Raw genomic sequence first — 12763 nt, 5'->3', positions numbered from 1 at the left:
TGCAAATTTGGACCGTGCTAGCCAGCGGCGGCCATCTCCGGACCGGATCGGATGCTTTTCCGTTACGTGCACAACTCCATCCAGACATTTTTATTTCAATCATATTTGTGCATTCAGCCATCACGTTGTAGCGTGCAAGTTTAATTTGGACATATTTATATTAGGGATGCGATTAGAGAGCGGGCCCTCTCTGCTGCTTTAGGATCATGCATGCAGGGTACGTAGTAGCCACGCAATTAGGTCCATATTCGTCTCCCAAACTCGTTTGATTTCTCTATCATTTCTCGTGCTTTACAATCAGGTCAAACATGGCAATTAACATCACTCTTCGTCTTCCTCTCTCATAAGCTCTCAATCGATCCATCATCCATACCATTTCCTCTCAATTATACAGCTTGCCTTCTCTTAGACACTCGGCAGGACCATCACCATCCGAACCGTCACTAAAAGTAACCAAAAGGAGAAAGATGCTCCACCGACTTTCACTGCATAGGCACCTATCGCTACGATGGATAGCACCCCTCCACCTCATCAGCCTACGCATCACCAGCCTCCACTCAATTTGATGTTATACCCTAAACTTCCTCGTAGCCCTCGCACCACAAATAAATCCCCTCTCTAACCCAAAGATCCAAACTTCTGACCATAACCCTAAATCCTAGCTTCACCATAGTGCCACCCATCGTCGGAACATAGCCGGACATCAATCGGAATCAAATGATCATCTTCATTCTTCATTCATCCCCATTCTTACTTCCTACATTCATCCCCATTCTTACTTCCTACATCATCTTGTCCTTCCTCTTCAACAAGCAGCCACATCCAAAGTTCCAAACAGAGGGATCTAATAACCTGAACCTGAAGGGTAAAACGAGAGCCCTCTCGTTTTCGTTTTTCCATTACATCAATTATTAGATGAATTCACACACAATTTACTCACTTACTCGCAATTTGTTCTTGATGTATAGTATAGCACGATATCGACGGTCGCCACATAATAATCACATTGAACACAGAATGTGCATGAAGCCACTGTTCTTTATTATAATTAGATCAAACACAATTATTAGGAGTACAATGTAGTGCCCAGATACAGATACAGTGTCCTTCATAAAACAGCTTTCTCCATTTTATTTGTAGATTACAGTACGAATACACACATTATTTATTACGCATATAAACAACACATGAAGATTAAGCTTAGGTGAACCGTGTCCGAAGCTTATTTAGCTGCTGCTGATGTAGTGGTTCTTCTTGTCGTAGTACCTGTTCCAGACCATGATGCCGCCATAGTTGGGCACCTTCTGCGCGAACTGCAGCACGTTGTAGTAGAGGTCCTTCTGGGACATGTAGGCATCCCTGTCGGCCTCCGGCGACGCCACCACGCCGACGAACACGCGGCTGCCAGGGTACGCCGCCGCCCACTTCTCCCACGCCTCCCGCGCCGCCCACGTGCACCGGAGGTCGCCGTAGAGCCGGACGTGGACGCGGCCGACGAGCCCCGTCGCCAGCGCCCCCTGCAGCCGCTGGTCCGGGTACGCGCACCGCGGCGTCGCCGTCAGCGTGATCCCGCCGCCGCGGTAGTACCTGTTGTAGCCGTACAGCCGCCGGACCAGCTCGTCGTAGTGCTCGGTGGCGCCCTGGTCGATGAAGAGGTCGACGCCGTTCACCTGCGCGTCGCCGAAGGGCCGGGGCACGCTGGCGCGGCCGCCGGCGAGGAAGGCGTCCCAGAGGTAGTCGGCGAGGTCGGTGGCGGCCTGGGAGGACGGGAGGGAGTACTCGCCGCCCTGCCCGCCGATGGAGAGGAGCACGAGGACGCCTTTGGACTGGCAGTGCTTGATGTCGTCGCCGACGCCGGCGACCGGGTGGCCGGAGAGGTCGAGGGTGTACTTGCCGTGGCCGAAGGCGCTGAGGAAGGCGATGAGGACGGTGGTGTAGGCGCCCGTGTCGCAGGCCTCGCGCAGCGTGCCCTCGTCCTTGTTCCGGCCCCAGTACACGGCCACGTCACCGGGGCCCGTGGCGGCGAGCCCGGCGGCGAGATGGGAGACGAGGAGAGCTCCCAGGAGGAGGCAGCAGGGCCGGTGCTGGAACGCCATTGTGGTGACTGGTGCGGATCGAATATGGATTGGTGTTGTGAAGATTGTAGTCGTGTGGGTACGTGTATTTATAGCCATTTCCGGAAGGACGACGTCTCTGTCGGCTGTTCTGTGTGCGGCGAAAGGACGAAGCAAGAAGATGCATGAAGCCAAGACAAACCAGCGTTCTCTGCTTTGGATTTAACTGGGGCGCCCCCTGAACAACACCAGTGGGTTATGCGTAGTAAGAAGACCAAAGGAATCAATATAATGCATCCTAATCACCGTGTTGACAGTTAGACGGTCAGAAACTTCGACTCTTCTCTGCAGCCGGTGTTGACGAAAAGCCCCATACTAGCTAGCATTTCCTGGAGGATAATCCTAGTAATTAGCAAATTTGCAGGTTAGCTGATCCAAGTTTTCTCCAAACTCTTCACCGCCATATATAGTTACCATGTACTACATCCTGTTCCAGCATTAGGGAAATCTTAAAATAAGAGTAAGCTGCGTGAATGACCATCAGACTTTTCTTGGTGTTCTAGTTTGACCATCGTAGTTAAGAAAGTGTAAATTCCCGTTGTTAATAAGCTCACTCAATTATGCTCATACAGTCGTTATTTGGCTTCGACCATGCAATTAACACCCCTTAGCATGTCCGCAACCGAGTGGCGAAATCGACAGCTGCAGTGGCCTGAAGTGAGAATAAAGAAAACAGAAAATCACTGACTGCATTAAATAAAGGAACCTGGTTTAGAAAAAAAAACCTAGCTTCGGTCCCTGCAAATATGTCCATGTAAATTTAGTTTTTTATTCTAAAGTTTACATATAACACATGATTTTAGCTTAATTTCAAGAGGCAGTACCCCTTTAGCCTTGTTTTGGATCCATCCTGTTCACGACTAAAATTGGCAGACCTGGCCAGACACCGATCTCCCAACCAGTCAGACCGGTTTGGTCAATGTCCTCAAAATGCAAATTGGACTTCACCATTGTGCAGCTCTCGTTGAGTAGATCAAAATGCATATGTAGAACGTTCGATTTGGAGTACGGATGAGAACGTATATTTGTCAGGGCGGTCAGACCGGTTTAGTCTGTGTAGTCCAAGGTAGGAGTTGTATTTTGATAAGAAATTTGTAAGGGTTTCGACTCCTAATGGGATATGACCTCCCCTCCCTATAAATATAAAAGGCCACGGCCGATTGAGGGTATCCCAATCGGGGCAGGCGCACCTTCGTGCCATGGAGACAGGAGAATAACAGCACATGGGGTTGGAAAAGTAGGGCAAAGAGGAAGAAAGGTAAAAAGATAAAAGATAATTTTGATAGATTCGATTGGAATATCCTCAATCGGCCGTGGCCCTTTATATTATAGGGAGGGGAGGTCTTGCCCCTGATGTCGAAACCCTTGCAAATCTCGTAGAAAATACAACTCCTACTCGGACTCTACAGACCTAAACCGGTCTGACTTGTTCGCGAACCGATCTGACCTGTCTCCTCGGGGGCAGATCTTCCCAAGGTCATAACTCTCTTATCCAAACTTCAAATTTGACGTTCTATTATGCATTTTGATCTACTCGATGAGAGCTATGAAATAGTGAAGTCCAAATTGCATTTTGTGCATTTTACTAAACCGGTCTGCACTGCCGAATCGGCTACAGGACGACCATCCGGTCAGACCGCTTCAACAGACCGGTTAGACCGGTTGGCCTTGCCAAATTAGCTAGATCTGCCAATTTTGATCGTCAACTCATGCCCCCTATTTTATGGCAAAGCTTGCATGCCAGAAAACATTCCCAATTGTCAAAATTATCTGAAGACGATGATAAACAACACATCGCTCATATACATGATTTCTAAATTTATTATGCATACCAATGTAGCGAAACAAAATCCTAGCAAGTACAACATGTATACTATTTCGGCTTTTGAGCATCTTAGCATATCTAATAGTAGAAATCTTGATGCGGCCATGGTGGCCAATCATATAAGTTATGGGCCCTTGGTAAAGCATGAGCATAATATTGATAATTTAAAATAAAGACCAAGATTATACAAAACCATGGTTTGTAATTATATATATATGGATATGCATTCCATGCCACATGCATCAACGGGATAAATGATGAAGACCAGTATGATGATCGTTGATGCTTCTTCGCACTTGGTGATGAAGAACTCCTCCTTTGATCATCTCCTAACCGATTGTTTTACTTTTGCTCGACTATCTTCTGATATTTATGTAGTAGATCCTCAAAGGTTGGCTTCTTTCTTATCACCATGTTGCTTGTTCTGAAATTTTTAGTTTTACTAAAATTTCTAGCAAAATCGGTTGGACCGGTTTTCTCAAAACTAGTCACTTTGATATTATCTTACCCTCCAGCCGAACTTGGTGTTTGTACAGCTTTATTATCTGAAGCATGCTCATCATTGGGGACAATTTGATAAACAGAATTAGCCAATTTTTCTTCAATTGTTGACTTTTCTGTATCTAGTGTCAAATCTGAATTTTTATTCAATCTACCAGTTTTCTTGACATGAGAGACTTGTTTAATCACCTTGCGCTTATTTTTCAGCATAGACTGATTTCTACCATCAAAATCGTCATTATTTGTAGTTGGTGGTTGATTAATTGCCAGCTCCCAATATGTAGTATCTGCACAAAAGTATCTAGGGGGAGACCACATCCATGAATTATGAGAAGGTCATGGTGGACAAAAATAATGTGTATTGTAGGAAGGTCCCCATTGCATAGGCATGAAGATCCATGTGATGAAAACGGCATCGATGTTGGAAAATTATTCCATTGCCGATGGTCATCGTCGACATCTGTAACAAATTCAGCTACAACCAACGTCAGCTTAGTACCGAACTTCGCATTGTCCATTCTCCCTATGCTATCTCCATGAATAGAAATAGAATGGAAGAGAAGTGGGACCGAACATGATCATTCTTGCAAACATGGCTAACCAATGTTTTATTACCAACCCTGCAACCTCCAATCAGGGGAAGCACTATAGGAGCACCATGACATCCTGGACCACTCAACAAAAAGTTCATGATCTGTTGCTTCTCAACATGGCGTCCAAACATAAAATTGTCAATGTAGAGGTAAGTGTCATGGGGCCTACGGCACATGCGTTCGCATCCCCCCAAAACCACAACAAGCTCAGACAAATTTGCAATAGCATCCTCTAAATTTTCTACAACACTCCGTAGATTGTTGCTTTCAGCATACCTTCTCAAGATACCAGGAATTGTACGAGAACGCTTCAAAGGAATTGAAGAAGCTAAGTTGTACTCTCCTCATGCATAAAACTCTCTGCTAGAGATCTGTACCTGAAGGTGTCCAGCATATGGTAACCCTGATACATGCTGGCCACAAGCAACTTGAGTTGCATTAGCATCCTCGAATTTGTGATGTATATATCGCCCATCTGCCTCCTCGACAACGGCATGGATCCTCAACAAGAGTTACTGCAATCTTTCCAGATTCTCATGTATGGTAAGCCTGTCCAAGCACTTCTTGATCAGATAGGAAACGACTCGGCTTATTAGATCACCAGTGATCGCCGATATGGTTGTCTCCATCTTGGACTATGGTCTTCTGTACGTGTACGTAAGTTTACTGGCTTTGGTGCTGGGAGGTGAGTAGAGGGAGACAGTGTGTCAGTGTGCACGCGCAGTGGCTTCCTCTTGATCGATTGTCTTAGGGGGTGTTTGATACTACGTGCTAAATTTTAGCATGTCACATCGGACATTCGGATGCTAATTAGAAGGACTAAACATGAGCTAATTATAAAACCAATTGCAGAACTCCTATGCTAATTCGCGAGACGAATCTATTAAACATAATTAATCCATCATTAGCAAATGGTTACTGTAGCACCACATTGTCAAATCATGGACTAATTAGGCTTAATAGATTCGTCTCACAAATTAGACTCCATTTGTGCAATTAGTTTTGTAATTAGTCTATGTTTAATACTTCTAATTAACATCCAAACATCCGATGTGACAGGTGCTAAACTTTAGCACGGGGTATCCAAACATCCCCTTAGCTCACTGCAAATTACAAGTGTTTTTTTATATAGGTTGGGAGCGACGAGAAGGTAATACTTGAGAGGGTCAAAAGCTGCCAGCATTGAAACCTTCTTTCATTCTCTACGACTATGAAACATTTTTCCATGACTCAGCTTCACTTTATTTAGAGCACACAACCATCAGCTGCCTGCCTGCCTGTGGTGGATTCGACCTCTATTGATTGATCCTGATCCAATTCTGTACTTATCGTGGAAATTTTGGGCAGCACCCAGGAAACCTTCAAGTGCAAGACTGCCATGTTTTTATTTGCATATTAATCAAATAAATCAGTTTTTTGACAAATAAATAGGGCTACTAATTGTTTAAGTTTTTTTATGTTCATGTATAAGTAAATTGTACGTGTTCTCCTTAAACTTGTCATGTAGCAAACCTTGGAATTGCCATATAAGAGTCAATCACTACTGGAAAGCACTTCAGACTTTAAAACCACATCCATGCCGGCACAATGAAACCAATACGGATGAGGGTTGGCTATCTGTGCTGGTGTGGATGCTGGCACGGATAACCGTTATCTTTGCGGACTTTAGTTGCGAGATGACATGGATAACTAACAGTGCGAAATTGCAAACCAGCTTTGAAATCCAGCCAGCACGGATGATTAGCGTATCCCTACCGGGACTTGGTTTTCTTTTATACAAATGGATGGTGTTTGTAGTAGTAAATTTTAGATGCTGTCTTTTTCTTATTTGCTTGATAAATTGCTCATGTTTTATGACTCACTTTAAACTGTATTATGCCTTATGTATATATCCACCATATGTATAGCATTAATGATAAGTTTAAATGTTGTTGCGTTTAAATTGGGGAAAATTGGATACATACCACTGAAAGATTGCATCTTTAGGATATACCATTAAAAGATCCGGTCTTTGCTATGTACCATTAAAAGTTGCAACATTATAGATTTTTACCATTCAGTCAACTTCTGTTACAAAAGTCTGAAGTTTTCATTTTTTTTTGCTAATGAAGGATTTATGAAAAGACCCATTTCCCCTTGTGCCCAAATTCACTAAGCCAACCTGGTTCCCAGTTCCTCACGCTCATCTCAACCATACCACGAACTCACGCACGCATGCAGCAGAAGGGAGGCGAGCGGACCTCCCAAGCGGCACGCCTCCCCATCTGGCAGGTCAAGCTCCTCCGCCTCTCCTTATGGTGTGCACCCGGGCCCTTCCCTCTCTCCCTCTCCATCGCGAGTTCATGGTACGTCCAAACCCTATTTTTGAGGGATTTTTTTTTGTAGTGCTTATTGATGTGAAATCGATTGGGTATTCGAGCTGGGATGGATGGTGCTGGGGTTTCGAAAGTGTAATCTCCTCTAAGCATCTCTAAATTCTTGTAAAGAAAATGGGAAAAGCCTGCTATCTGGATTTGGAATAAAGAGGAAGGGGGAGGTCGATTGGAGAGAAGGAAGGCAAGCTGATGTCTTGTTATTGAGGTGGGAGAAAGAAAAGAACAGGAAGAAGAGAGGTGGCTGTGGCTGTGGCTGTTGCCTGGATTGGAGCAGAGAGGAAAGGAGGAGATCGGTGGGACCACCTGCTGCTCTGGTTGCTTCAGCTGAAGAAATAGGAGACTGAAGAGAGATGCTGCTGGCGGCGGCGGAAGAAGAACGGAAGGATTATATTATTGTACGTTGTAATTGGGGGTATATATGTCATAGTTAACGGAGACTTTGTAAAATTCAAAGAGATGCAACCTTCTATATAGCTAAGTTTGGATCTTTTAACGGTATATTTCTAAAGACACAATCTTTCGATGGTACATATTCAATTTTCCCTTTAAATTGTTTTTGGAGGTTTTCTATCCGGCACAAGTGCCAAGTTCATCCCACTAGAGCTGATAATGTGGATGAACGTAGTTCTTATATATGTAGTTCTCATGCTCCGAGTTGTAGATGTTATTATACCTGTAATTTGTGACTTTGCACTGTAATTTTAATGAATCCTTGTAACAAAGGCTTTTTATGTGTGTGATCATGTATGATATGCAACTACTGGTAAATTGTGCTATTGGGTCGTATGGGATGTGTCCCAGGGATACTTGATGTTACATTAGTGAAGCCGTTTCGACAATTTAGTTACTTTGTGCCAATGTTTAATTAATTTAATTTGTGCAGGTCCTCGTAGTGGGTATTACGAGCATCTCTAGCAGTTTTCCAATTCCCAATCTAACCGTATTGAAAGAGTTGGTAAAAAAAATAGTGCTCCAACAGCTAACTCCCTTTAATTTTCCTTTTTTTCAATAATTATTGGGATAACCTAATAATTCACCCCAACTCTCCCTAAATAAAGGAAGAGTTGTGACTCTCCCAATACATCAGGCCATGTTTGGATCCCAAGGATTACGAGAATCGTGGATAGTATTATGGGAATCCAGAATCTGAATAGTAATAATTTAGTTTGTTTGGATTCTAGGATTATATGGGGTTCTTTGAAAAGCTCAATTGTCTATGATACCCTTGGTTTGGATGGCAAATAAGGATTGGAATAGGGGTACAATTGTCATTTCCCAACATATAATCTCCTAATAGCTAGGTTGGAGGAGATAGTGGGATTATTAGAATTAAGATGGGTAGATTCTTATAATCCATCATAGAATCTAACCTGTTTGGATGCATTAATGATTATTTTTAGTGGGATTACATAATCTCTAGGGATTTAAATGGGACCTTAGTTGGGAGACTGCAAAAGTAACTCTCCCAATAACAATGAAAGAGATATTGGGAAATCCCTATTAATTGATTATTGGGAAATATTTATTGGGGGACTGCTGGAGATGCTCAGGCGTAAAACCAACATGCCTTGAGTTTTTTCGCGCTGCGTTGGAGGAGAAGGGTGTTTAGTTTTTTATTTCAAAATAGTTAAGGTAAAATATTTTTAAGATCTAAGGTTTAAGTTTGTCCCTCTAGAACATTCAACATTCTTTCTCAATCATCTTCTGATTCTTCTCAATACACTTGAAATTATATGCTTCTCCAAAAAGTGATGCAAAGGTACCCCTATTTATTACACATCTTTTAGAAATTATGCTCTTTTTTTTAAAAAAAGAAGTATAAACTGATCAATAACCGCATATGATTCATTGGCATTGGTAGAAAACTGTAAAATTCGGCTTAATCTTTTCTATATGCTGACAGAAATCCTGAATTCTTCTACCAAAACTTTAAAGTTTTCACCCCGGATAAAAAGAGAAAAAAAAGATTACTAGCACCCATGTTGTCCTCGGGCTAGCTACCCCGTGAAACATTGAGAGAAACTTGAAGTAAGCACACGTCCAACCCCATCACCAAATTCCTTGGTATCCCTCATGTCACTCACCATTTATTCCTCTGAACCCTTGCCTTCTGAAGAGCTGTCCGTGTTCTTCTGCTCCTCCGAACCGTCGCTGTCGGCGGTCCAGTATCGCTTCACGGCGAAGAGCACCTTCTCACGGATGTTCTGGCTGTCCTCGTGGTTTGCCATCAGCGTCTTCCACCGCATTCCCTTCACCGTCCTCTGCACCTTCAGCAGGATCTCGACGTCGTCCCGAAGGATCACGGTCCCCTCCGGGCGAAGAATCCGGTCCATCTCAAGCAGGATGTCCTCCATCTTGCACCTATACCAAATTCAGAGACCAACTTGTTAGACAGAGAGACCATAGTTCACAGTTCACACATTCAGAAGAATATACCATTTAACATCTAAGTAAGAGAACAAGTATTGAACAAAATTTGAATTTAAAATTCTATTTTCGAAAAAAAATGACGAGATTTTGATTCACCTGTCCTTGTAGAGGGTGAAGATTCCATTGGCGTGTATAAGGTCGTATGTCCTTGGGTATGTAGAGAAAGCTTCACACCTGAGGAAGAACCAACAAGGAATAAAATTAAAATTACATTTTTTTTCTCGTGTCATGCTTCAGATGAAGCTGCTGCTTATATTACCAGTCATGGTACATGCCGATGAGGCCCCGCTCGTAGATGACGCCGAGGGTGGAGAGCTCGGCGGCCGTCGGCACGACGTTCATGACCCACGCCTTGGGGGAAAAGATCGCCGCGGCGAACCCGCCCACGCCGGCGTTCATGTCCATGATGTTCCGGTACCGCTCGGTGCTGAGCTTGTAGTTCACCTTCTTGTACGCCTCCACGTGCCGCTCCCACCGCCAGTTCTCCTCCGCGTACGACTCCGCCGTGAAGCCCGGCACGGCGCCGGACAGAATCCGCGGCGGCACGGCCGTCAGACGCGCCGGGAACGGCTGCAGCTCGCCGGCGCCCGCGCCGGCCGGCGGCGTGATGCACGTCTCCATGTTCTTGTACCAGACGTCGTCGGGGTTGGCCTCGTCGCAGGTCCGGACCGGCGGCCTGTCCGGGCAGGCGGCGGCGGGGTCCGGCCGCTTCCGCCAGATGCCGATCTCGTTGATCTCGGTGACCTTCTCCCAGCAGAGCATGGCGGCGTACTCCTCGATGCGCTGCTGCTCGGCGGAGAGGTCGGCCTCCGTGCGCTCCCACGCCTTGTGGTTCGTCTTCCAGTTGATCGGCGGGCCGGAGAGCACCCAGTAGCCGCCCGGCCGGAGCACGCGATCGATCTCCATCATGTACATCCCTCCTGCGTTCACGCAGCAGCGCGTCAGAATTATCATTGTTCACGAATGTGATTTGTGATGTGACCGCCAGCCGCCGCCGGCGACGGCGAAGGAGGAGGAGGAGCTGACCGTTGCCGGCCCAGGGGATGAGACAGCGGGAGCAGTGCGCCATGTCGAAGGAGCGCGGCGGGAAGGGGAGCTTGACGGAGCCGAGGACGCCGATGAACGCGGGCACGCCGCGCTCCAGCGCGAACTGCACCTGCGCCTCGTGCGAGTCCCGCGGCGCGAACGACATGGCGATCACGCCCCGGGAGTCCAGGTACGCGCCCAGGCTCGCCACCTGCAATGTCAATGGCGTCGACGAGGTGATGGATCGATAGCCAATAGGTCAGCGAGGCCGGCAATGGCGTCGGCGAGGTCAAGGTCAGAATGCCAGGTCAGGCTTTCTTACGCCGCAGCCGGTGTCGAGGACGGTGCGGACGTGGCCGCCGGCGAAGGGGACGACGGAGGAGAGGCGGTCGATATACTCGTCGGCGCCCTTGGGGAACTGCGTGCCGCCACCGGGGAAGCGGAAGACGGCGCCCTCGTACTGGACCCAGTTCTGGACGGCCTTCTCGACGGTGAGGCTCTTGTACGGCGCGTTGGCGAAAGGCACGTAGTCGCGGCTCTTGGGCCACGGGAACGGCGTCACGTACCCCGGCGGCGCCGGGACCAGGCACCGCAGCCGATCGTCGGCGCCGGCGGGGCAGTGCCGCTCCCGGTACACCATGTTCTTGCGGGGGAACTTCATGGCGCGGTCCTGGTCGTGGCACGGCGTGTGGTCCGCCAGCGCCGCCGCGCACGGCGGGAACTCCGGACCCGCGCCGGTCGCTGCCGACGCGTTGGTGTCGATGGCCGCGTCCCCGCTACGGTGGGTCTCGAAGCTGAGCCCCGCGGCGGCGGCGTCGCCGCCGCAGGCCGCCTGGCGGTTCACGGCGGCGGCGATGCTGTCGCCCTTGCCGTAGCCGCTGCGCTGCCAGGCGCCGAGCACGTAGAAGAAGCAGCAGAGCGCCATGGCGACCACCAGACTCAGGGGGCTCCGCGCCCCCGAGCTGCCCTTGTTCGCCATGGCCGCCTCGCTCGATCGCCTCCTTGCCGATTGGATTCGATCAACCAATCTGCTATCAAGAACACAAATGTCATTAATGTACAAATGCGCGATGCATAAATCGGAGTGGAATGTGATGCGAACCTTGATTGCAATGTTCACGACTCAAATGGGATCGGTTAACGACGTGGTAAATCTGAACGCTGTTCTTGCATTTGGTCGAGGGAGGGAGAGGAGAAATACGAGATGTGGTTTGTGTCAGATATGCAGAGTAACGAGAAGGAGAGAGAACCGGATCTTGGAAGCATGGTGCGAGAGAGAAGAGGGCCTAAGAAAGAGGAGTTAGCTTGAACACAAAATTGGTTGAGAGATGTATGACGTCGCATTTTGGTTGGAGAAATGGGCGACTGATATGGGCCATCGGATTAAATATCTAACGGCCTAAAAATGAGTTTGCCAAAACGTGCAAAATATCAGTCACCTGAAGAAGAGTTTGTTTTGCAAAGAAGAAGTTGAACATAGGTGTTGCATTTATGTTCGATAATACAATTGCATCAGTGTTGACTTCATGTTACATATTGATCGAAAGATAATTAACAACATCAGTAAATAGGTCATCAACAACATTAGTAATATATCATCTCAGTATACCAAGGAGAGATTACATGGGATTTGGCAGGCATACAACTAGAGTATGGTTGTTCTCTACATAGTTGTTTTAGAAAAACAATAGACTGCATTGAAAACCATAGACTGCATTGAACAGCGCTATTCACCTACTCTTGGTCCTGCGCAAGGAGAATCCCATTTCGATTTAGTGGAGATCTTCCTCATTTCAGTTTCCACCGACATCTCACTCGAATCTCCGCAAAGTTGTAATTTGAGAATACTCGCTTACTTTGATGATTTCAAGCTCATACCTGAAGTACAAACTCAATGAA

General features: G+C 46.8%; 2 protein-coding genes across 2 annotated transcripts; both read right to left on the bottom strand.

Moving 5' to 3' along the window:
• Positions 1-1018: 1018 nt before the first annotated feature.
• Positions 1019-2167, bottom strand: LOC101755917 (xylanase inhibitor protein 2). The gene has a single exon (XM_004979570.2). It carries the CDS (start codon positions 2094-2096, stop codon positions 1227-1229), a length of 870 nt encoding a protein of 289 aa, XP_004979627.1. The 5' UTR covers positions 2097-2167; the 3' UTR covers positions 1019-1226.
• Positions 2168-9352: 7185 nt separating this feature from the next.
• Positions 9353-11843, bottom strand: LOC101755506 (probable methyltransferase PMT2). Its single transcript, XM_004979569.1, has 5 exons — positions 11187-11843; positions 10865-11075; positions 10098-10758; positions 9935-10012; positions 9353-9769 (listed from the first exon to the last, which is right to left on the bottom strand). Exons 1-5 carry the CDS (start codon positions 11841-11843, stop codon positions 9496-9498), a joined length of 1881 nt encoding a protein of 626 aa, XP_004979626.1. The 3' UTR covers positions 9353-9495.
• Positions 11844-12763: the final 920 nt, after the last annotated feature.

This window comes from Setaria italica, chromosome VIII (genome assembly GCF_000263155.2).
Source record: "Setaria italica strain Yugu1 chromosome VIII, Setaria_italica_v2.0, whole genome shotgun sequence".
In the NCBI taxonomy this organism is placed as follows: Eukaryota; Viridiplantae; Streptophyta; class Magnoliopsida; order Poales; family Poaceae; genus Setaria; species Setaria italica.
Note: the sequence above shows the minus strand (reverse complement) of the source record. Positions and strands in the feature narration are given on the sequence as shown.